General features: G+C 42.0%; 2 protein-coding genes across 4 annotated transcripts in view; one reads left to right on the forward strand and one right to left on the reverse strand.

Annotated features, from left to right (window-relative positions):
- Positions 1-7,487, forward strand: part of PWWP2A (PWWP domain containing 2A) — a 41,969-nt gene extending 34,482 nt beyond the window's left edge. Inside the window, exons 3-5 of one of the 3 annotated variants that reach the window (XR_008733514.1) lie at positions 4,274-4,382; positions 6,423-6,504; positions 7,159-7,487. The gene's annotated coding sequence lies outside the window, so the exon portion shown is untranslated. The remainder of the gene's footprint in view (positions 1-4,273; positions 4,383-6,422; positions 6,505-7,158) is intronic. The other 2 variants (XR_003563307.2, XR_008733515.1) reach the window with 2 other exon arrangements.
- Positions 7,488-9,243: 1,756 nt separating this feature from the next.
- Positions 9,244-25,174, reverse strand: part of TTC1 (tetratricopeptide repeat domain 1) — a 33,941-nt gene continuing 18,010 nt past the window's right edge. The window contains exons 6-8 of the mRNA XM_055718230.1: positions 24,437-24,585; positions 18,163-18,217; positions 9,244-9,886 (exon numbers count right to left, since the gene is read on the reverse strand). Of these exons, the coding sequence (XP_055574205.1) occupies positions 9,753-9,886; positions 18,163-18,217; positions 24,437-24,585 (338 nt within the window). The 3' untranslated portion in view covers positions 9,244-9,752. The remainder of the gene's footprint in view (positions 9,887-18,162; positions 18,218-24,436; positions 24,586-25,174) is intronic.

Consider the following 25,174-nt stretch of genomic DNA (forward strand, 5'->3'; position numbering starts at 1 on the left):
GTCCGCAGGCCTCCGAGCAGCCGCCGGGGCAGAAACAAGCCCGTGTGCGTACTGGCCGTGGGATCAACTGCTGATCACTGTCATGTTTTTGTTTTGTTTTGTTTTGTTTTGTTTCTCTTGCTCACTTGTCCTTGCTCAAGTCATGGTAGGTGGATTTGTCATTCTCCCTCTTTGTGCAGGGAGGGCGAGTGGAGGCAGGGCTTTCGGAAAGCAGAGCGCCGTGAGCTCCAGCCTGTGCTGGGTGGCAGTAGGGAAAGGATGACGTCGTTTGCTGGGTCATACAGCTGTTTTTTATTCGCATTCTGTAGCCTGCTTTTATGATCTGCTCCTGCTTTTCCCTTGAGTGTTTTTGTGGTCTTTGTTTTCACTCCTGTGTTGGGTTTGGAGCACAAGCCATGGGCACTCCATGGTGGGCTGGCTGGACGTTCCTGCAGGTGGTTTTGGGTTGGCCTGAATGTGGGGTAAATATGTAAAGCCCAGGAGGGGTAGCTGTAATTTCAAAATCCAGATTTTCAGCTAAGAGCTCCACATCTCAAGATCTTAGGGACTGGAATTTTCAAATGTGGTTGTCTCGGTCCTTAAATACTAAACTCAGGCTGTGCCTGCTGGAGGGCTCGTCCAAACACTGAAGCACTCTGAGCCATCAGAGGAAGGGGCTGAGGGCTGCAGAGTGCACAAGGATGAAGGCTGGTCCATGCTAAATATAAGATTCCAGAAATACTAATACTGTTCAGGTGGATATGGATAATCCCTTCGTGATTCACTCAGTTTGCTCTGTTTGCCTTTTAAAAAGACAACATGGCGAATGAGCTGTGAGACCAGGGGCTGGGGTGGCCGTACTTTGTACACCTTTTCATTAACACTGCAAAATCGTATCGGAAGCCATCAGTCCCATCTTGGCTCAGTAAACTCGCTGCTGGCTGCAAGTACCGTGGCCTCAGCTGTATTTGAGCTTGGAGCAGGGACACAAAAGTACAATGCGGCACAGAGCGAGCTGCAGCTTCAAGGGCAGGTCAGGGCTGTAGCCGTAGGCAGTAAATCAGCTTCCAGCCTCCTTCTTTTCCAAAGTTTCCAAATACTGAATTCTTCCTTCCTCAGGTGGAAAAGTGCCCTATGATGGAGTGCTACAGGCAAATGAGCAAATGGAAATGTGTCTGTCTTCACTGAGATAAAGGAAGATAGATGCGCTTGTGAGAAGCTGTGCTCAAATGCAATTAGGCAAGCAGAGCCCACCCCCCGCTGCCTCCCCAGGGACCTGTTTTATCACTTGGCACTCGCCAGCACCGATGCAGGAATACATTTAGGAAGCTATTCCAGAGCTACTGCTTAGACTAGATAATACCATCCCTCCTCCTGACATCCCAGTTCACCGATGTGTCAGTCTGCAGGGAGGGTGCTCAGCACCTCCCGCACCGCTGCGCTCTGGACCGGCTGCATCTCACGTGCCAAAGTTAGAAATGGAACGGAAAAACCCACCCGACAACGTGTGTTTATCCCAGATGAAGGGGCACGACCAGTGCCTGGGAGCTTCAAGTCTCATTTACTGTGGCTGGTGGAGGGTCAGGGTCTTGGTCAGCAGCTGCGGGGGACCCACACTTGTGCACCCGGAGACCAGCGCCCACCCAGTCACTGCAGGGAGCTGGCAGATGTGGTGCAGGCTGCACTGGGAGCCAGGACCAGAGCATCGGTCTCTGTCGGGCTAGGAAAGGCAAACCTGTTTCTGCTGCGGCCGCTCAGGGAATACTGGCTTTGTAAATGCTCTTCACGAGAACTGGCAGACGAGAAATAGGCAGGTCCGGGGATTCCAGGCTGGAGTTGTAGCTGCAGATGGTGTGGTTTGCAACTGGGGGGATTACCACCAAACATGCAGAATCAGAAAAATGTGGTTTATTTTAGCTTTCCGTTGGTTTGGGACCTTTAATCTATAAAGGACTTTGCTTTGTCAGGGTAGGCTGCAATGACTCTGGCGGAATGCCACAGCAGCCGAGAGCCTGACAATTTACTGTGCCCTGGCAGCCAAGCAGACTGCCCAGAGCCTCTGCCGATAAAAGACACTCCCCAGCAATTACATCCTTTTGAGCAGGAGGCTGCACAGGTTTAAAAAATTAAGTTGCTGAACAAGAAGACGCTGGGATTCTTCTAAACAGGGAAAGCTTGTGAATGAGCAACTTATTAAGGCTGCACATTAAACGTGCCCAACACATCCTTACCTGCTGTTAAAAGGAGGCGGCACTTTGATATAATTGGTTCTTGGCTGCAGCAGCCAGCAACAGAGCCTGGCTGTTGCAATAATCTCTTGGGAATAACACAGCTAATTAAAGCCTGGGAACTGGTGACCAGCAGCTTCTCCTTTCTCTCCAGCTCTGTCTGTGCTAATCAGAGGTAGGTGGATGTCAAGGAAGTTTTGTGCTGCAATGTGCTAATCAAGGACGGAAGAAATCAGCTTCAAAGCTGGGTGCTTGATCAAATCCTAAATATCCCAACACGACGAGCTGAGAGAGATTTCACATCCCTGCGTACTGGCTGCTGGGAGGGATCGGCAGTGCTGTGTACAGTACGTCACGGGCACGGCGTGGGTCCAGTCCCACAGCCCCTTTTCTGAACTCCAGAGCGTTGCCTCCTGCTGCCTCGTGTGGGGCTGGTGTTTTGGGAGACAGATCTTATGATATGAATCAACGGAGAGCTGTTTTTTCATTAAGAGATGCTAAATCCCCCAAGTCTTTGGTGAGGTTGAGGGAACTACGGGTGTTCAGCTCCTCTGAAGGTCAGGCCTTGGGACTCTCACAGTCAGAATCCAGAATTAGCTGCAAAAACCTCCTTTTGCCCAAGCCACCTTTCCCAGCAGCTCTGCGCGCCGGGGGGTTCGGCAGAGCCGTGTGGATCAGGGTACCCATGTTTTATGCCCCTTGAAAGCGCCCTGCAAGCTGAGCTCATCTGGCGGACCTGGTGTTGTTCTTTTCCTGGGGGAAACTGATGGACTTTGCTGGTTACTCCTGATCTGCCACGGGCCGGGCTGGCCTCTGTTTTATGGCACCTGCCTCAGCTGGGTGCTCCAGTAAGGCCAGTTCAGGGCAGGCAGCTGTACTGGGCGCAGTGCAGCCCACCGCTGCCGCTGCCGGTCACAAGTGGGCTGAGCGAGTTCCTTGCTCGATGGAGCTGGATGAACTTGCTAGCGGAGGGCTGGTCCTGCTGGAGACCTGGGAGAAGGGGCAGGAGAAGCGAGAAGCGAGCGGGGCTGCGCGGCCCGGGATGTGCGGTGGCGGCGGCGCAGTTGGGCCGTGTGGGGCTGGCACGGCCCGTGTGGGGTGGCAGCTGCAGCCGAGGGAGCCCACCCCAGTTTGTGGTTTAATGCCGGGGGCCTGAGGGGAGGTGAGAGCACGCAGAAGCGGGTAGCAGCGCGGCTGTGCCATGCACGCAGGGGAGGGGGACAGGGCCGCCGTGCCAGGAGGCGAGAGCAGGCGGGAAGGAGTAAGGTGGTGGGTAGAAAGAGGGGACGGGGCCTTGCACGCTGCCAAGGGCAGAAAGAGCAAAAAGCCAAAGGGCAGCCACTGCAGGGTGACAACCAACCCGGGGTGGTTCCTCTGCTGACCTGGTTGCGATGCTGTGCCGGGTTTGCTCAGAGGGCTGCGTGACAGGGCGCCACAGCGTGTGCGTTCGGAGGAAGAGAACCGAGGGCATTGCCCCTCCTGCTGCGGCGAAGGGACACCAAATAAACAGGCTCTCGACAAGGTTTGTGGAGCCCTTCTCCGTAGCTGTGTGCTTTGCTGAGGAGACGGTAAGACAAGGCTTTTTCTGGGGCTGAGTGTTTGCCTTCTCAGGAAGCTGGGTATACAGCTTAGAGGTTTCCAAAAGACTGATTTTGGAAGCCCTGTGGGTCAGCCACCGCCGAGCACGGCGGTGCAAGCGCCGAAATGCAAGCTGCAGCTCTGAGCCTGGGAAGGTTACAGAGACCCAGCCAGCATCTGCTGCCAGGGATAACCACAGGAAGGAGAACAGATTGAATTACCGAGTACGGGACACTACAGGAACCCTGTGAAGTTATTTATAAGACCTTAGCGTTTCTTCCAATCCCCTGAACAAATGCAGACAGACGCTGGAAAGGGCTGTACTTCACGCCACATCTTGGATTTCTGGCATGGAGATCTCCATCGTGGGGAAGGTTGTTTTGAGCGGCTGAGTCCAGCCCTGCTGGGGCAGCTCACCTGCTGGATGTTTTAGTAACGTGGGGTTTACGCTAACCCGAACACCCACTCTGAACCTCCTCTGTGTCCAGGTTTGATCCGGGAGGTGGAGCTGGCTTGAGTGGCGGCAGAGAAGTGGAGGGTGAAGACATCTCCCTTGGGTATCCCACTCCTATCACGCATGAAGAGGAAGAGGTAGAGGTAACAACAGTGATACAATCTGAAATTCAGTGTTGTAAATATCTCATACCGAATTATCAGAGAGCACGTACGCGTTTCTAGTTCTTCATTCTTACTTGTAATAGTCCTCTAAAATAAGGCGGTTTGCAGTGTTTCACAAATGAGGAAAAAAATGATATAAGCTTTAGGATATGGTAATGTAGCAGAATGACTCAACTGACTGGACTGGTAATTAGTGGGTATTACCTATTCAGGAGGGGCGGAGTAAGGAGAGGAAGAAGCAGCAGCTTTAAATACTGTACACTCAAATGGCTACCGAGTGCGTATGGATGAGCGTGATAACAAAGCTCAGGAAACAGAACTAATGGCCCCCAGAAAACAGATGGGCTATTTTTCAGGCACCCTTGTAATGAAAAGATAAACTGCTGGAGACATACTGGGCAATCGGAGTTTCTGAAAATTACTTCTAGAAGGGCCTTCTAATGCGGTATCTTGGATATGTTACTTTGAGCCATTTTACAGTGTCTAGGGACAAAAGTCAGTGTCCTGGAAGTCGGTGGTTATAGACAGAGAGTCTGGACTGTGCACGTTACCCACATAAAAACATACATATTTTTTCCATTTCTATCCCTGCTTTAGAAACATAAAACTAGAAGGAAAAATAGGATACACTTGACTAGAAATAAGCAAATGAAAAAGAAGAATGTATATTTCTAAGATGCTAGACAAAGGAAATATAAAATTATTCTAAAACTGCAACATGAGGTAGTCCTTGGCTATATAACCAGGAGGTTCAACAGTGATACGAAGGTAGCAATTAAAAAAATAAATCTAATGCATATGGGAAGAATAAATAGTTGTGATAAACTTGATGTAAGAGAATATAATCTCGATAAGGAAAGCTTATAAAAAACATGGCTAACAAAGATGAGGATGATACAAGAGAAATTTTAATCTATTAGGAAGAAAAGCAGTGCCCAAAACATGGTGGGGGCCTGTTGCAGACCATAAAAGTAGTGGTGTTTGGTATTTCTCAAGTTAAAGCAAGTGGTATGATGAAATTGCCATTATTAGCAACCAGGCAGGACTGAAAATAAGCCCAGATATTTCACCTAAAACAGCCAGCGGGGTCACCCATTCGCCTTTAATGTACACTGGATACAGTGACAGGACAGTGGAGCAACAGAGAGGAAACCCCAGGTAAACACAGGCTGGTTAATCTGACACCTGGGCTAGGAATCTGAAAACAGGATCAGAAATCCATTAATAAAGAATTAAAGGCAAACATGCAATTAAAATCCATTAAAAATAGACCTTGTCATTAAACCAGGCTTAGTAAGTCTAATTATAAAGACGCATTACCTGGCATGGCACCCTGCAGTATGCATAGTATTTACAGATAACTATCTACAAGATAAAACAAATGATACACCTGTGGATGAAGCTTGTCCGCCTGACAGATCTGTTTGCCACTGTCCTTCAAACAGCCATGTTTCCTGAGGGATTCCGCTCAAATCCCCGCTAGCCCGCACAGTAGTTGACACTTTCGTCAAGAGACTGAAAAGCAAATCTAAAATCACTCCTGAAAACGCTGGTAAGCACCAGCAGGGTGGGACAACACGGGGAAGCAGACACTGCTCAGCAAGCGGGACCTCATGGTGCATTTAGCTGCGTTAGCACAAGGCAGAAAACGTCACCTGCAGCCACAGGACAGGGGAGCCCATGTCCCAGAAACAGCCCCGGGGAGGTGTAAAACTGTGCTCATCTGCTGCCAAAAGGGTTAAGACAATCTTGGAGGGTATAAACAATGAAGTAAGAATGGGACGCCTTCTGTAGAGAGCAGAAGGGAAATAAATCTGTCAGTTCTCGTATCCCTTCCTAAATGTCAAAAAATGGAAGGTCTGCGACACAAACATTACGGAAGTCCTGGAAAGTTCTTTGTAGGGAGAGACTGAAAGCGGCCCTGTCTGTCAGCTTCTGAAGACCAACAGGCCCCTTGGTTACTGTGCAAACACGTTCAGGGAGAACAGCCCAGGTACTAACAGGGTTTTTATTTGGCAGGCAGAGTAAGAAGGAACAAAAGCTGGGAGCTGAGGACAGACACCTCAAAGCGGAAAAGAGGGACATGCTAGTTACAATAAAGGTGAGTAATTGTTGGAACAAATTAGTAAGGAACGTAGTAGTTTAAGAGCACTTACATTTAAAAGATTATGTTTCATAAAACATTTTGTTCCTACTAGAGGTTGAAGCCCAACTTGTGTGACTACACCCTGGCACCGTGGTGGAACTGTGGCCAATGACACCAGAAGGAAATACCAATTACCCTTCTGGTGGCAGCTGTAATAACTAGTTTAGACATTAAAAACATCTTTTAAAAATAAAAAGCAAAATACATGCAATCGTTCAGGATTTGGACAATGCAAAAGGACTTCTTTCAGGCAATTAACTGGAATTTTACCTAGAGGAGAACTTGCTGTAATGGCAGATAAACCAGAAACCTCTGCAATGTGTTATCTGAAAGAGTGGCACTTCGAGTAGGTACGACCTATAGATTTGAGTCCTCAGTGACCGTGTGCCCAATTTCCTGTGACACTAACCTGCCTTTCACACAAGGCAACGAAATTACAAACCCAAGTGTGGAAAGCAAATGAGCTGCAATCCTTCAGCTTCATTTGTTCTTCCCTTCGTTTAAAAGCTACAGGTACACATCAGGCATCCAGCAGGGAAGTTGCACTTGCTGTTGTGTTTGCACAGCCGGTAGTAATTTCAGAAGTTTTGTCGTGCTTTTATTTTCCAGAATAAGCTAACCGGCCTCCACCCAAGGAGGCATGTGTGCAGCTCTCCAGCCCAGCCCTTGAAAGATGTGGAGCAGGAACAGAACAAAAGAAAATCTGTCACTGAACTCATTTGTATGACAAACAGCAGGTTGCTAAAAGCCCCTGCTTTTAACTTTGCGCAACAGCCCTACACTTGGTAAATACCAGATATACATACAGTGAATGCATAAAGATAGCAATTAATTGGTAATAATAAAGATATATAGAAAATTTAAAGTATCCATAGTAGCTTCAAAGTGGTTCCATTTACATATGTCCCAAGGGTGTGGACATATAATATATATATATATGTTGCAGTTGGGTGAAACCCAGGGCACAGACCGATCTGCTTCACATCCAGCGACACGGGACTAGCGCTAATGTTGGTAAATGAGAAAAAAGCCCTGACGCACTCCCTTCCCCACCCTTCCGACCCTGCGGGAAGTTGGCTCCTGGAACTCGAGGGTCAGAGGACCGCCTGGCTCCAGGTGCACTGCACCGCTCCCAGGGCCACCCGCTGCTCCCAGCCTGGGCTGTCTGGGCTGCCACCTCTGCCGTCCTGCCCTGGGGCTGCAGGGGCGCGGGAGCCAGGCGTACCTGCGCGCTGCTGGGCTCGAGCCCCACTTACAGCCTTCAGCCCTCTGAAGCTCTGCTCTGTAGAATCCCAGTTTTCGGGAGGTTAATAATCTCTCCTAACAGTCCGCCCAACCCCAGAAGCCTTCCCCAAATCTGAAGAACTCTCTTCTGAAAGCAGAGTGGGTTTACAGCTAATTAACGCATCTGGACCTGCACAGCCCCTTGGGGGTGAGCACACTTTTCTCCCAGCACACGCCCTGGTACCACCTGCCCTGGGAGAGCTCAGCCCTCTGCCTGGATCCTGCAGCCTCTGGCTGGCAAACCCGTCCCCGGCAGCGCTGTGGCCGCTCCGAGGAGCGACATCTTTCTTTAAACCCCCCCATCGGCCCACCTACCCCTCTGCCCAAACTTGACTAGTAAAGAAAATTCAGCTTTGCACATTAGAAACTTTACTCCAGTAAAGCACGGCACAGTTACAGGTTCAGCACTTGGAGATCCTGGAGGCTGTTTGCTGTTATTTACTTAAGTGAGATTTTAATTATGCAGAAGATGCTAAAGGCTGCACAGGCCTCACTGTGAATTAGGGCTTCTCTCTTCTTTTGACAACGACATTTTAATTCCCATAGACTTAATACACACTCACTGCAGACTTGTTCACAAACAAACAGGTAACCAAAACTGAAAATGCAGCAGGACACAGTTAAAGAGAAATCACACACACACTCCCCCCCCGCCCCCAGAGCTACAGAGACAAAAATGAAAATAAAGCACCAAGAACACCTCAGCTTGAGAGACTATTCCTTTCAGGCATATTAGTGTAAAGACTGGAGCTACTTAATTTCAGTCCTTAAGCACACAAAGAAACTTCCTGAAATAAATTCAAGATGACAACCAATAGCCAACAGACAGCCACCACTAACTATTTAAGTAAATCATGTATTGAAATCTGCATGGAGACAACTGAAAAATCTGCCTCCAATGTAAACATTTCAGCATCAATCTAAGAAACACTAAGTAGTAATTACAAAAGATACCCCCTTCTCCAAAATCTGAATGAACTACTTCAACTTCACCTATTTATGTGTGTGTATAGAAATACACACATTTCACAGCCTACTATACTATGAAGATCATTACAGTCAGCTTTAACATCACTTATTTGTTTGCAGTTATGGGTATCTGTAATATGAATGAATCTCAGACAAGCAAATTTAATTAATGTTATGGTGCCATTACAAAGCGTGTATATATATAGGCACAAAATTTCCTTGCTGCCTTCAGAAAGATGAATAAAAAGTAAAACTGTGGTGTAAGGGTGGCCTGAGGTTAACTTACCAATATTGCTATAAGCAAGAATAAAAAAAAAAAAAAAAATCAAATGCTTCAAATTAATGTCCTGCAAGTACGTTATCTGTGGGTGGCTATACACACTTTTAACACCACCACCACGGGAAGGATTCAAATAAGGCAAGAACTTCACAAACCAAACCAACAGAAATACTAAGCCTTTATTACAAAGAGAAATTATTCCACAGAAGAGGCTGGCTTGCTTCCATGCATGCTGTCAGTCATATCCACCTGCTGAGTGTGGAGAAGTGCTTCTGCTAGATTCATTAATTCCCCAAGACACCATTAGGCTTTGTTCTTGGCTACAAGTGCGTGAGCATTTTGATTCAACTGAATTGCTTTCTAGAATTTTGTTACCAGCATTGAGTGGGCCAAAATAATGAACCTGACTGTTGGATAAGCCAAACACTGCAAGGGAAGAAAAAGAAAAATATTCAAAAAGTCACACAGTGGACACAGTTAACCACTAAGGGAAGTCAAATGACCTGCTTTACATCCACGTTGTAAGTAATTTCACAAGCAGAGAAATGAATATGCTTGAGTCTTATCTTCACTTGGGGCGTGTGAAGAATGTTTGCTGGATCCTTTTATTGGTATGTGCAAGCACACGGTCACGAAGCCTAAAAGCCAGCAGAACTAGATTGAATCCATGTTATCTATTGTTGTTTGGATTTTGAACAAAATTGATGGAGTATGAACCAGTTGATGAATCCTGTTTTATCTGGAAATTTTCTGTTGACAGGCCAAAGGGGCGGAGAACCAAATTCCCGAGATCCTTCAGTTTGCCTACAACAAAAAGGAAAGATAACGCGTTAAGTGTTAAGCGGAGGGCAGATCCCCACTGAATTATACCCAACAACAGAGTCCGGCTCTACTAATTTACTAATTTACTAATTTAAGGTAAATTCATCTACTAATTTAAGGTAAATGCTGTAGGAATCTTTGCAGTTTGTTGAATATTTAGGCTTTGAACACAAATTTTTAAAATTCCAATTGTGATGTAGTTACTGTCAGCTTTGAGGTTGAACACAGATGACCGTGCTGGTTCTGAATGGTTTGTTCAGGCAGCCCTGATGAAGCGCCAGTGGCTGCAGTCAGTCATGGTTCTATGTGGTTACAGCTATCCAGAAGCACCTCATTTCCTCAGTTATAAGCTCTTGAAGCATCCAAGTTTTTAACAGCTCACAACAAAGCACTGGTCTCCCCTGTACATAATGCTTGAATATAACTGATGCTGCCAACTTTCAATTTTTTAACATAAAAGTTTCAGTTCTGGTCATTTTTGATGCAGCTACAGCTCTATAAACAATCCAGAATATTATAACTGGCCAGTTTCCTAGACTACCAAAAGGCACAATGAAAGCCAACGTTCAAACTACTCGTTTGTAATTATTAAAAATCCCTTTCTAGAGCTGTATATAGATACAAAGAAAAACAAATTAATCGTTGTGACTGCATCTGCACGTGCAAACTAAGGAGTTCCATCTGAAGCATACAACTTTACAGCCTTTACATTTGGCCTGCAAACACCCTCAGCATAATATCATGGGATGTCACATCAGTAACTCACTTTCAAAACCACAGTTCTTCAGGACTCACACTACTAAGAGCTCTAAGCAGCTATTATTTAACAAGCATTGTTAAATATACACGCAGTAGAACAGTTAAGAAAATCTAAAGGCTTTATTAACATATGTATTATACATGCGTTCTGACTCTAGAAAATGAATCTCACTACCACCTATAAAAGGGGAAGGCCAACAAAAGGACTTTTTTTAAAAAAAAACAAACACCATGTTTATATAGAGGTGACAGAATAGATAAAATGCATAAAATTAAACAAGAAGCTGAGGTAACAACTTTGGTGTTGGCTAAACACAAGCTAACTGAGCTCCTGGCAAGACAAGACAAAGGAGGATGATGGTCAGTTTTTCAAGAAAAACACTATTTCCCCCTGGCTTCAATGCAGAATTGTAGACTAATTTCCCAAAGAACAAGCAGAAGAAGTTTGGACAAGTTGAAGCCTACCCTAGGTCTGCATCCACAGACTACACGCTACCTTTCAAATAGCCTTCTACTTTTACTAGACTCTCTAAGGCAATGGATTTTGTTTTGCTGGGAGCTTTGTGTGCACTCACGGTGGGGAGAAAGTGACGACAATAGCTGGCACACAGGAAATCCAGCTGAGCAACTGAAGTAGTCAAGACTACTGTTCAATTATAATTTTCATGCTTATTTCATTTTCCGTAATTTTTAGACTTTTATAAGATACATTATCTCTAAACTACTAGTGTTGCATAGCAGTTTCATCTTATGTGATCTCAATTTGCAGATTTTTTTTTTTTTTTTTTTTTTACATACTTTTTGCAGTTAATGTACGGGCTTACATTGCAGTAAATTTGGCAGTGCTGGGTTAATGGCTGGACTTGATCTTAAAGGTCTTTTCCAACCTAAATGATTCTATGCAAGTAAAACATGCAAATGCCACACCTATTCCTGCTTGCATGTGTGTGGTTTCAGCAAGCCATCTTAAGTCATGAGAAACATCTTATTCTACTCATCTTCATTTGTATTTCTATTTCTAAACTAACCGAACCTAACTGCAAAGTCATATGAACGCTTACTTAGTTTCTTTGCTTTTCCTAAGTGCTTTTGTTTGTTTGAAAACCCTGTTTCTACCCAGCACCGCAATCATCACTATTGCTATTGTGTAAGTTTCCTCACTACAACGCAACAGCCAGAATTTAATTCAGGCTTTGTTGCTAAGCCATACTGAAGCAGTAAAAGTACAGAAACATAAGGAGCAAAGCCCTATGCAAGTCCTTCACAGAAAGAGACAAGCAGTGTTTGTGCTGCACAAATGGAGGACATACAGATCAAGACATTTGCCTTGCATGACACTGCAGGTGACAGTGTTCAGAACAGAAATGATACCAAAGTCTGAACCTACCCCGTGGAGGTATGGCCCTTATCTCTTACAATCCGACAACGGCTCAAGGCAGGTTAAACACCATCACCATAAACCAAAAGATGCTATTTTCACAATCACATTTCCAAAACTGAATTGGGGCAGGGGAAGCAGTTTTGAACACATTCACAGAAAATACAAAAAAAAAAAAAAAAAAAAGCTGGGGGAAAATGTAAACATCTCATTCTAAGAAGAACTCAATCCTGCATAAAGAAATTTAACAGCATTTCTATGGTACTCCTAAATACGCCAAAGTCATTAAGATCTTGCATCAAAGTTCTGGTTCACAACTGAGTACCTTTCCGAGATTTGTGTGATTATGTTAAAGCAAGATTGGCCTTTGGGCATCAACATGGGCCTTACCCAAGAAACAGAAGACAACCGTAGTCTACAAAAGCAGGTAGCTGGTGAGACAGAATTTTTCTTCAATTTGATTTTTTTTTCCCCCCCTGTGCGGATTACCAGATGAGGTGATTGAGTGATCTGACCAGAGTCATTCCAGCAAGTGGCTCAGCTAGGACAAGCTTCTTTGTACCACTGGTGTTTTAAACTACAGCCTGTTTTAACTATTAAGTTCTTAATTTTGTACTGCATCCTAAAAGCATTTTGGTTATAAAACCATGAAGTTGTTCATAGCATCTCTATGACTGGGATGAACAGTTGCTATTGTACTTCTAGACAAACATTTGGTCGCTGCTTAGCTTCAGGTTTGGGGTGAGAAGTGTCTTTTTCTACTGGTGAAAGAATCCTGGCACAGCCAGAGTCAGTTGTAAGCAGTTCACAAGTTCTCCAGGCACTGCAGCTGGCTCAGGAGCAGGCAGACGACTTTGCCTGTCTCAGGAAACCGTGAAAGGTCTTTTCTAACCAGAGTTAGTACGACAGCTCTTTTCCGGTCATGCTAGAGCCAACAAACACAGAACAACTGCCCTGGTATTCCTGCTTGTAGCTAGGCCAGCTCTTTGGGAGAAGCTGAAGACCGTATGATATATTTATTCTTCATCTCACTGTGACTGAATAATTCAAACAACACAATCACAGGTCACCTTCCTGTTCGTTCACTTAAACCCACATACAGCAATGCCTTTTGGTGCAGGCACATTTAATAAATTGTTAATGAAGCAGAAGAAAGCCTTGCCTTTTCCGGGAACTGAAGCCCAAAGCACTGCTCCTGCTGTCTTGGCGCACATAAACCCATCATTGTAGGAAAGCGCTATTTCCTCCTCTCCCACTCTCCTTTCATCCCTAAATTAAGATACGCAGTTAAGTCCAACCTCCCCCTCCCTGCAAAGAAAAGCTCTCTTAAAACAGAGACTGTGCTTGAAGGAAGGAAGAAGGCATGTGGAGCTCTGACTCAGCTGCAAAGAGCTCTCAGCAATCAAACACTCACTTGTCCCTGAGCAGGGTCACATTCTCCTCTCTGAGACTGTGTTTTCATAGATCTTGCTCTTTATATTTCAGAAAGCCCATGTCTACTTTCCACCTGGAATTCCAGCATGTTAAAATTTCTTCAGCAAAGCAATATTCTGAGGTTTAAAAAAACCTAACTGGTAAAAATCAATTTGGGGCTCAGAAGTCTGTGATTCAATCAATTACTGACCTAAACTGCAATTTAACACCCTTTTGCAAAAGGCAGATGCAAGAAAAGAAATCTCACGATCTACATTAAGATGCAACAGCCAAAATTAATTGCTGTTCAGTCTATCTGGCAATATTTCTAGTGCCACTACTAGTGTTAATGTGGTGCCTGGAAGTTAAAAAGCTAGATATTGTTTGTGTTAAGAAATTTTTTTTGGATAAAAGACAAATTTCCTGATGAGGTCTCACCTCACCTTTGTGTAACTTTCTGTATTACCAACAACATTTTTTAAGCAATTAAAAGAGCAAAGGCAAATCTGTTCCCTAAATGGTGAGGACAGAACAACAGAACTAAAAGTTAATTGTATATTAGCTCTGGTTTGAATTATTTAAAGTGACCTCCCTCTATACAGTATTGTGGTTTAGCAGCTTAGTTGCAAACACAATATATGCTTCAGTAGGAAAAAAAAACCCCAAACAAAACAGGGAACTAATTCTTTAAGACACTAAGCCAAATAAATATCTTTGCTGGTGTCAAGTAGCTGGAAAAATCTCTTATTGGCAGAAAGGCCCAGGTTTTGACAGGCCTTCTCATTAATCACATCGATAATCAGGTACATTTCACTGTTTTTTGGAATACGCTCATTTATAACTTAAGCTGGGAGTCCCAATAGTTTTTCATTAGATTTGATGAACCCTGTCTGTATAAGATGGGTTACACAGATTGGCATATGTTCCATCCCATTTTTTAATATCCAATATACTTGGCTCCCCCCAGCCATGCAGAAAACTGTATTTGTGGTCACAGCCTCCAAACTGCTAAACCTTGCTAAAACCAGTCCAGACGTCCCCTCTTCTCACACCCCTCTCCCCAAAGAAACTGGTCCCAGTTACCACAGTCGTTAGTTTCTCTGGACAAGACTAGCTTGTTGCACAGCAGCTGGAAGTCTTTGGCTTTAAAGTCAGAAGAGAAATAAAAAAAGAGCTGAAAATGGTCAGCATATGTTCAGATCCTGCACAGTTACTAAGGCAGAGAGCAGCCACGTTATGAAAGCTCAAAGGGGAAGAGGCACACAGATTTAAAAGCTGCTTTCAAAGGGTGCTGTAAGTTAAGCTTTCTTTAATGCGAAACTCAGAGGTTAGTTTGTACTGAGCAAACTCCAGGGGTGAGTGGCAGTGCTCACCTGCAAAGGCTGGATGGAAAATATGAAAATGATTTAAATACAAATGTCAGCTTTGGAAAAGTTAGACCCTTGCAGAACACAGCAGAAATGGACTTGGTTTGGCAACAAAAATTGCTTTTTTTGGTGCCATCAACTTCATCAACCACATGCACTACCACTTGCACTCAAGAACTCATAGTTAGGTAGTCTGGAAGAAAAACCCAGCCAAGAATGTGTATTCTGATTTATTTACACACAATCACTTAAGAAGTGCTTTCAGCTTCTGACAAACTATGTGGTAATGAGCTGTAGCCCTGGAAAGCAGGAAGCACACTTGGGGAAGGAGGAAGATGCACTCCATTTATTTTGGTTTGTTTGTACACAGCTCCAGTTTTCATGACAGTGTTAGTTAGTTGGATATACCAGGACTTAGTTTTAGTTGACAGAACAAAAGCCTAGGAAAATTATGCTACTGGCTGATTCACTGACTAAAATAAGAATTAAATTCAATATCCAAACTTCAAAGGAGCCAAAGCATGAACTGTGACATTCTTTCTAAAGATTTTTGTTGGCGATTAATTAAAAGTTTAGTGTCAGTTCTCCTGGACCGGGCCTAGCCTGGAACTACTATAAGGCATCTGACTTGCTCTCCTGGAACCAAAAAAATCTGGGATACAACACAGACACCTGAGCTGTCTCCCCTGTGAGAAGGCAAGAATGAATCCTTGCACACCTGGCACTGTTTAACCAGTAGTCAGATAATCTCTTCACCGATTACCATAAGCAACTGTCTATTCTGACACAGTACTCATTTGGCAAATAGCATTAACAAAATTCTTGAAAAAGAAAAGCTGAAAAAGCTTAGAACAAACACACTGTGCAACAAAAACAACCCAAAGAAATCTCTTAACCACTGTACTATATGAAGTTTATCTTTTTCCACTCCTTCCAGAACTCGTGTCTAATCCCCCTTCTTCAATTGTAAGGTTGTTTTTTTTTTTCTTGACTTTAGACAGAACAGCAGCATTTTGTAAACCTGGGAAGTATTTCCTTCCCGGGCCTCCACAGTTATTTCCATGACTTCACTGCTATCTTCTCTTACCGACAAGATACAGAGAATTTTACAGCACTTTAAAAATTAGTCTGGTAACTGCCCACATTCCTAACTTAATTTCAAGTGTTCCATTAAGGGACTGCATTATAGAAAAAATGCTCAGTTTATGTTTGACTAGTGATCACAAGCAGTGCTAAGAATAAAATACCACCTGCCCAACTGACACCATATCATTTTAATGACACATGTGACAATTTATTTGAACCCTGTCACATGCAAAGGTTGTGGATAAACATTGGGTTATATGCTGTAGTACCCTACTCTTAGTCTGGTTCTCCTGGATGTTTACACCAGTAACATCAGTGTATCTCCTTTCATGTATGTAACATCATTGAGAAGGGATTCCTTTCTCAAGAATCACAGCCTGCACAAAAAGACCATTAAAATTCTGAAATCCTAACTGCCACTGGATTAACACTTCTTTTTAAAAAGATCACATCTAGTCTGAAAGCTAGGCAAAACTTAGCAGTATAGAACTACGTTTGTCATGACAGTTTATAAAACTGGATGTACTGTTTCAGTATAGTCCCTTGTGATTTGATAGGCCCTTCAGACAGAGGTAACAATGGTGTAAATGGAGAGTTCAAAACAGATCAGGAATTGTTTTCATATTAGTGTGTACTGAAACTCATCCCATGTCCTACAAATGGGCATGATCTTTCTGGAGATTTTCTGTATTTGTCATTTATTTATAGCAGTATCACACTTAACCTTCTTTATTCATGGCTTGTTCTAAGTACAATGGTGGAAACAGAATCTGATGATAGAAAGCTCTAGAAAGACTCACTGCAACTTTACTGTGTCAAAACAGATGCAAAACAAGAGCAAATCAGACTCCCTGCACAGTAAAGGGGGGGGGAAACAAAACACCAGTTTCAGCATAAGCCCTTGAAACAGTTTGTTCTTCCCAAATATTTTAAGAATTAGTGTTACAGTATGCAAGAAACTGTTTATTTAACCTGATTCTGTACTGAACAGTGAAACAGTCCTCCCCCTTCCTAACCCAAACCCTCTAAGCCTACTGATCTTGAAATAGCATTTCACCTACTACTTCTAACACCTAGAATGAGTAAACAGGTAACTACTGAAAGCTATTTCTGAAACAGGTTAGGTACAGTTAGTTTCTCTATCTTACACTGTCCTTTGTCCTTGCTCTTCTGTGTGGATTTTCTAAATATTACAAATGAAAAAATTATATAAAAATAAAAACTCATTTTAAAAAGCACCAGAATGTCAGATTGGCTTATGTAGTGTCTGAACCTACAAGAATTAACAGCAATGACTGTCTCCCGTTAGCTAGGAGACAGCAGAAAATGCTGACAGCAGTCTTTCTGGGCAGGAGGTTCCCCCAAAACTGTTAATTTAACTGCAGCGCTGAGTGGTACAAGGAAGTGCTTTATACTTGGTATCACACATTAAAACCGATCTTGCTTGGGCAATTTTATTTAACTAGCTATCCTTTTGAACTACTTCAATCCAGTTAAGATATTATCCAAGCAATATCATACAACATGACGATGGGGGCACATACATTCAACTGAGTTACACTAATTAAATTCTCTTCTACAAACAAGTAGAGTCAATAGTATCCTTTGGTGCAGAATTGTAAAAAGTCAGAGACAGCGAGCTACACAGGAAATGTAATTCCACTCCTAGAAAGGCCAGATGCTTGTTTGTAACACTAGGTAGGCCTAATTCAGCCTCCAAACAAACAGAACTGAAATACTACATAAATCAAGGTAAATATGAGTTGGAAGTGCTACAAGAAGAACCAAATTTGTTTCTTCAGACACAAGATCAAACATGCTCAGCTACTACAGCTGGCTGACTTTTTACATAAAGGTTTAGTGAAAACCCTGTTTTATCCCTTTCATGGGAATGTCTCCTTTGAAGGTTTACTCAAAGAAAAAGGGCAGAGCAACTGGTTTGTTTCAACCATTTCCCCCTGCTTTTACATGCATCGGTATTAAATTGTTTTAGAAGGTCTTGAGTATTCTTTCTTTAAATGTAACCAACAGCCTTTTCTGTATGGGAGAAGTATTTGGCTAGAACTTAGCTGTAGGTGAAACCAAGCAATAGAAAACTACAAAGAAATCGGAAGTTTTGTTGTTTTGTTTAACACAAGTATCTCCTTTAAGATTTACCTTCTTCAAATTTTATACAAGAGATTCTACTCATGCATTTTTATTTTTCCAGTAGACTATGAAGATTATTATGCAAGTTACAGGTACATGCTACTTACCTAACATTTCTTTCTTTAATTTTTCATTCCGCTCTTCAATTTGTCTAGGTAATCGCTGTTGAGAGAGATAAAAACTGGGATCAGACCCAAGCTTTCAATAATACTGTAGGTTAAGCGAATGGATTTTTCATACACATACCCAGCATACACTGTTTATGGCTTAAAAGGAATCCTTACCTCAAACCACATTTTCATCTTATTCTGAAAACCTGTAACGCATCCTATGACATCACTTTACCTAAGCCATAAGTTGTAACTTTTCAGTGCAGGTTTCATACAGGCATGCGTTTATACTGCCGAAAACCAGATCCGATCTGTTTGCTTGAAATTTTAACTGAAATGCATGTGGAAATTTAGACTTACAATGAAAGTATATTTGAGCCCTGCTTCCTCTGCTGCATGCATTAAGCTTGGTAAGAGAGGCTAGAGAACTAAGCAAGCACGGCATTTGACTTCTGAACAAACACAGGTGTAGTAAGGGAAATATCCATAAAGTCGGTTCTCAGTGGCATCACACTTCAGGGAAAGCCACACCGTGAAAACATGATTTTCTAACTACAGATATTTTATCAGCAGATCACCGATTTAACCGTCTATGAACTTCAGGACATAGTTTAATGAGCAGCATCTTACTACACAATGTATGGCATAGTTCTAAGGAGGAGAGCACATTACAAATGAGGGCCTTGATTTGGCAGCTCATCATGGGGAGGGAGCTCCAACAGTTCATCCTGAGCAAGGTACTAGTCCAAGTAACAGTTCATTAACATGCTTTCTTCCCTTCTCAGAACTGGCACCAGCGTTAAAATCTGTTGCACCATCACAAACTTCTCACATGTTTCTTAGGAGGATTACCTAACTGCATGGTCTATGCATTCCTAACTATTTGAGATTCTCATTTATGCCTAGGACAGCTGTGACTCATCTGCCATCCTTACACAGTACGTGTTTTCCTATATGACTGCAATGATCACTTTTAATTAGAACTTTATATTCACCACAACTAAATTTACCATTGTTTCATTTAAAATTTCTATTTTCTATAATTAGTCAAATGCAATATTAAACGAAAATCTATTCTGAATGACAGTCCCTTTTTATACATTTTTCAGATTTTTCAGAAGTACTATTTCAAGCTTTTTACTATGCTTATTACTGTATAATTCTGGCAGTTCAGGATGCAATTATATGGATAACTATGTTGTCTCTTCTTGTGGAGGTCATAGCAAATAAGACAGATCTGCTGTAATGGTGCTATCAGTAAATTAATTACAGTTGCAGGGTATGGTAACAGGTGTGGAATTCACTCCTAATATGCTTCCCTTGTGATAATTGGCTTCTCAACATAGTTAAAGAATTCATTTCCTAATCTTGTTCCTTCCTGTCATTTACAGCTCCAGTCATCGTGGATGGGTTTATCATCCTGGTATCATTGCCAGAGTGAAATAAGATGTTCACCCCAAGAAAAAGCCCGCTGGTGAGGCTGCCTGGCTATTCCTCTCCTCTTCAGTGCTGGATACGCTGGTGAACACAGGCAAACCCTGTCACTATAGAAAATGAACTGTAAAGAGAAGCGGTATACCCCAGAAAAAAATGGTAAAATAAAAAAAACAAAACAGAAAAATGAGTACTAAGGAACAGAACAGATACACATGGATGGCTAAACCTGAAACCAGCCCAGGCCCAGCATCACCGCCAGCGAGCCAGATCTAATTAGCCTGGTCAGACCTCAGCTGACTCCTGCTGACCCAGAGGGGCTTATTAAGTTGGGTGCAGATCTGGACCTAAGCTGCCTGCATGAAAACATGTATGGATATCCCCAGGCCCTAAATTCAGTTAGCATCGTGATGTGAGATTTGCTGAATCCTGGATGAGTTTGGCATATATAGACTGTTTCTCCCATTTGGACGTACGGCTTTAGCAAGAATTGAAGACACAAATCCTTAATCTGAAATACATACTCCATGTTTTCTGTCTGAATTCTACTATTCAAGACTCAGTGTTTGCCACTCCAGAAAAGTATTTGCAAGGTTACTTATCTATAGAAAGGTGTCTGTAAGGACTGCTGTTTATCTGGTGTCTATGATACTTATCTCAAAGTACAGCTCCTTTTGGTAAAAAAGTTTATCCAGCCGGCCAATCCCTAAAAACTGTGCTGAAGCTGAAATTCACACAACGCTATTACACACCTGCTAAAAAACCAAACCTATACACTGATACCATATAATTAAACACTTTCTGGGAAAGCATCAATAGGGATTATTTGACCATAAAACATAATGATTTCAAACTGTTTAATTTGGCATTGAAGATGTCAGAAGTAACTCAAGTGTGTGACGCTTGGATTTAAATCAAAACACTAGTACTGTACTGAAATATAAAACTGAAATTTTGGAGGAGTTACCAAATCAGAAATCAAAGAAAACAACTACTGTGTACTTAATATTTTTAACCTGCCATTTAACAACATCATGACATTCTGTAAAGCAGTATATGAAATATTTTCTATGTACAGGAAGGAGAAAGATTTGCTCTAATAGTGAATGATGCTAATACTCAAGATTCTCTTGACGTATCATTTTCATTACCAGTGAGGGGGGAAAAATGCTGTGATATTTCTGCAAAGAGCAATGCCCTTTACCTTACAAAAACCCAAAGCTTCTTAGTCTCCTATATATATAATAACCACATATGTGGAGTCAACATCACAGCTGGAACTGGTTTTTATTACGAAATTTAGGTATTTATTATGAATATTTTAAAAAGGGTAAAACTACAATTTTTCAAGAGGGGAGTTTTAAGCTTCAGTTTCAAAAGGTTGCTTCTACCCTGAAACTTGAGAAAGAACAGGACCAACTCAGGGCAGAATGTCCTAAATCCCACTGCAGTGTAAATTAAGGGCATTTTGTACAAAGTGTTCTGTACCACATGTGAGCCTAAAGCCTCTACCTAGTAAAATGAGGTCAAGGAGCAGAAGGTATATGGGACTGTCAACCTCTGTACTTCCCAGCCACAAAAATGAAATATGAATTACTGATCATGCTAAAACATTCCTGAAAGATGGCCAGGAAGAACAGCAGCACTGTTTATGACTGTTTGCTAGTCCAAATCTCTACCGGTTACTGAGCAAGGACTCTTTTGTGAGATTAGAGACATATTCACTGAATGAAAATTGTCTTTTTTTGCAAGTGGTATAAAGGACAGTAGCTGTACTTTCACAGAGTTCCAATCCGCCAAAATATATGTATTTTAAACTCCTTACATTTCATACCAACTACTGAGAGCCTCCCCAGGTCTTAATCTGTGGAGTCCTGACCGGGTGGTCTGGTGGTTCCTAACAATCCATCTGATCTTCACAGTTGTTATTAGCATGATGAGCTGCTAAAATGCACTCCTTTAATTTCATTATTTATTTATTTATATATTTATTATTATTATAGTTAATTTAATTAACTATTTTACAAAGCAACTGGCTAGATTATATTAGGCCTCACTCTGGAGCTAGTCTAACGCTAACAGACTACAAGCTGCAGAAAACAAACCCCATCGTTTTCTTTAGAAATGTCAGCAGACTCCTTTGGCTGAATTCCTGGATCAAATAAGCTATAGTCTCAGCTAGGAGACTATAAACAAGGCCAACACAAGTACTCTTTTCTAGACTGCGATGGACCCATCACATTCACTACCCATGCAGTAATGATGTTTGACAAGCTTGTCATTTATTAAGCCGTTGCCAAGAGCTAGGTGATGAAGTGCTCTCCTGTTCTCAACTAGACGCATGCAACAAGCATCAGGGGGTTGTTTCACAGTACAGTAAACTGACCTTGTCAGTGGGGGCTACTGAAAGAGATGGCCCCAGTTCCTGCACTGCCCTGACCACATCTTTCCTTCTCACTAGACTTGCAGCAGGACTTGCCTGACTGCAAAAAGCCAAGGCAGTATAAAAGTATTTACTTTAGGGCTTTTTGGTTGCTGGGGGGGTTTTTTTGGTTGGTTTTTTTTTTTTTTTTTTTTGGGCTTGCTTGTTGCTGTTTTTCCCTTTAGCAGAGTTAGTTGCCTGCCATATTCATACATAGAACCAGCCTTCCCCTAGGGTCAGATATGAGCTGTACCAGCATTAGCACAAGGAAAGCAACTAGACAGTTTTGTAAACAGCAGGTAGTTAGTACATCAGTTTAGCTGTTTTGTGAAACCATAGTGGTAACACTAACACGAGTTACACAGTTAAGGAGAGTATTTTTCTGCCATCAGCACAACCGATCCCAAAGGATTTTCATATTTTTTGTAATTTCAGGCAAGCCTTCTTGTTTAATGTGCTATAAAGGCAGTTTCTAATTTGTCACTTAAAACACCATTGTGTGTGTGTGTGGGGAATCACTACTAATGATTTATTTTCTAAGTGGAGTATTAAAATTATTAGACCTAACCCTTTAAAAAATATTTTTGCATCGACATATTCAACGTGGGTTTAGAGAATTTTGTGGGTGAAGCAAAGGATTTTTTTCTTTTCCTTTATGGGGCTGAATATGTTGCAGGCTCACCGATGTGAAGCTGAACTAAAATAATGATGCACTTTGAAAATTTAACTAGATATAAATAAAGTCAAGTACTGGTATACGGATTTGGGTACCCAGCTAAGAATTACATTTTACAACTGCATCCATTTACCTTGAAATGGAAGTAAAGAATACTTCGACTGCTGTTTTCCCTGCAGAAAATGGTCAGCTCTTTTTCCAGGCTCTCTGGCGCTTGCAAACCATCTACCTACCATGACCTGAAGCTCCCACTTTGATAAAAAGGGATCACTGCTGTACTTTTTATAGTGGCTACCTTTCATTAGCACATGTTCCTTCAAAACCACAGGCTGTTGGTGGCTACATCTCTACCACATTTGTCCTTTCAACACAGCCTTCATACCATCTTTTCAAAAATAAGAACAGCAAGCAGGCTGTAAGAAGAGCACAAAATAAATTTCCCTTCTTGCTATCCTTGTGAAAAGACCCTCTGAATTTGTCCAATCCACAGCTATTTCCCACGCTGAGCATTAACATACTAAATATGACTAGAAAAATCATTTCATACTGGTATTTTACACGAATAGTTACTTAAAAACTCAACTCATGAGGCTGTGGCAGCGACTTTAAATCCCCATTGGTAGGGATTATTTACATTTTAAATTGGGGTTTCAGGCAGTACTAGGGGTTTACCTTTTTTCATCCAAGCTGACATATCCTAAAGGCCAAGGAAGCTTTTAAAGCATTTCCTTAAACTTATAGAGATAATGCAAAGATTCTGCAAGAAATGCTTAATCCTGAAGTATTTGTAGTTTGAAAATCATGAAAGTGGACATTGGAACACAGTACTAAACTGCAGATTTTTTTTTCCCCTTAAGAATGAAGAAAGCAGCTGAATCACGACAGAGTGCTGTTTGCAAGCACGAGGTGCGTTCTTCTTCAAGTGAAAGACTAATGTTTTGAAGATTAATAGTAGACTTCAGTCACTATTGGTAAAATAACGGGAAGTGGCCAATTCACACACAAGGCATAGCAAAGCACAGGAACAGAAAACAGCTAAATCAAGAAACAAAAATATCAACATTTTAAAGTAGATACAAACACAGATACAGGCTGACAGAATCCTGTCTCTCTGCCTTTCTCAAAGTTATATAATCAACTCACCAAAAAAAGTAATTATTTCATAACGATGCCATAAAGGCATTCAACTGCAAATTTACCAATCCAAAAAATAATTCTACTGAAGGAAAACCAGATTCCTACTAATTAAACAGCTAGCAAGAGCTGTATTATAGGGTGCTTGTATTCTGATCTCCAAATTGCAGATCAGTATTGAAATGATGGCTGCTAAAATGCAGCAGTGCTCAGGTAATCTTTTCTAGCACATGCATAAATACAATTAACAGCCTCCATCAGAAAACTAGAACGAAGTGTGTGCATGTGCATGCATGCACACTATTCAAGAGCTAAACATGTAATTAGATGCTTACAGCTCAGAACACATGTTTACTTTCACTCATTTTACAAAGGTAAAGAGAGGACTATGCTTTATAGACCTGAGACTTGCCATGGCAGTCGTGGCAGTTCATGTAATCTTCCTTACGTAAAACTAGATGAGAAAACCACTACACTTTCAGACTTGAAAAAGTGGTTAGCATCACTGCATATGAAGCTGCTCGCATAAACAGTATTGAATATTTACAATAGGAAAGAAAAGACCTTGGTTTAAAGTTAGGCCAAAGTATACTAAAAAGACTTACCATGCAAGCTTCTCTGGCTTGATGAACTGATGGGTCTTTTTCTAGGACTGCCTTATAATCTTCCAGAGCTTCATCTAGTTTTTCTGTTTTTTCATATAGTTCTGCTCTCCTCAGCAAAGCTCTAATATAGTTAGGATCTAATTCCACTGCTAGAAAACAAAAACAAAGCACAGTATTTTACTTAAACATTTTTACACCCCTCAAATGCATTCTTAAGTGTGTATTAAATTCTTCCTAGTTACGTTTACAATGTAGCTTAGCTTTTAAACTGTGACTCTGCTTGATTCTAAGTCGCAATTTAGAAAGGCATGCATCTGCCTGTAAAAGTCTAATACAAATAATCAAATTTCATTTAATGTCTACAATCTATCACAGATAGAAGTGATTTATAACATGGAAACATAATTTTGCAATACTGTATATGCAGAGATTCCAAGTGATGCTTCGGAAATTTTCAGGACCTGTAAGATATTCTTCAGCTTTTGTATATTTAATGCGTGTCTTAGTAGGTTACAGCTAAAGGTAAATATATCTAAAATAAACATAGCAGGGAAAATAAGCATTTCCCTGCTTATCTCACTTCAAGATGAGACAAACTTCAGGAGAACTTTTGGTGTTCTTCTCCATTTAATACCAAACATTCAAAACTGGGTGGGGAATCCACAAATGGTTATATTAGCTCTACAAGTTAGCAGAGGGGCATACTGAATGAATTTAAGCTTTCCCTCTCCTTATACC

Source organism: Falco cherrug, chromosome 8 (assembly GCF_023634085.1).
Source record: "Falco cherrug isolate bFalChe1 chromosome 8, bFalChe1.pri, whole genome shotgun sequence".
NCBI lineage: Eukaryota > Metazoa > Chordata > Aves > Falconiformes > Falconidae > Falco > Falco cherrug.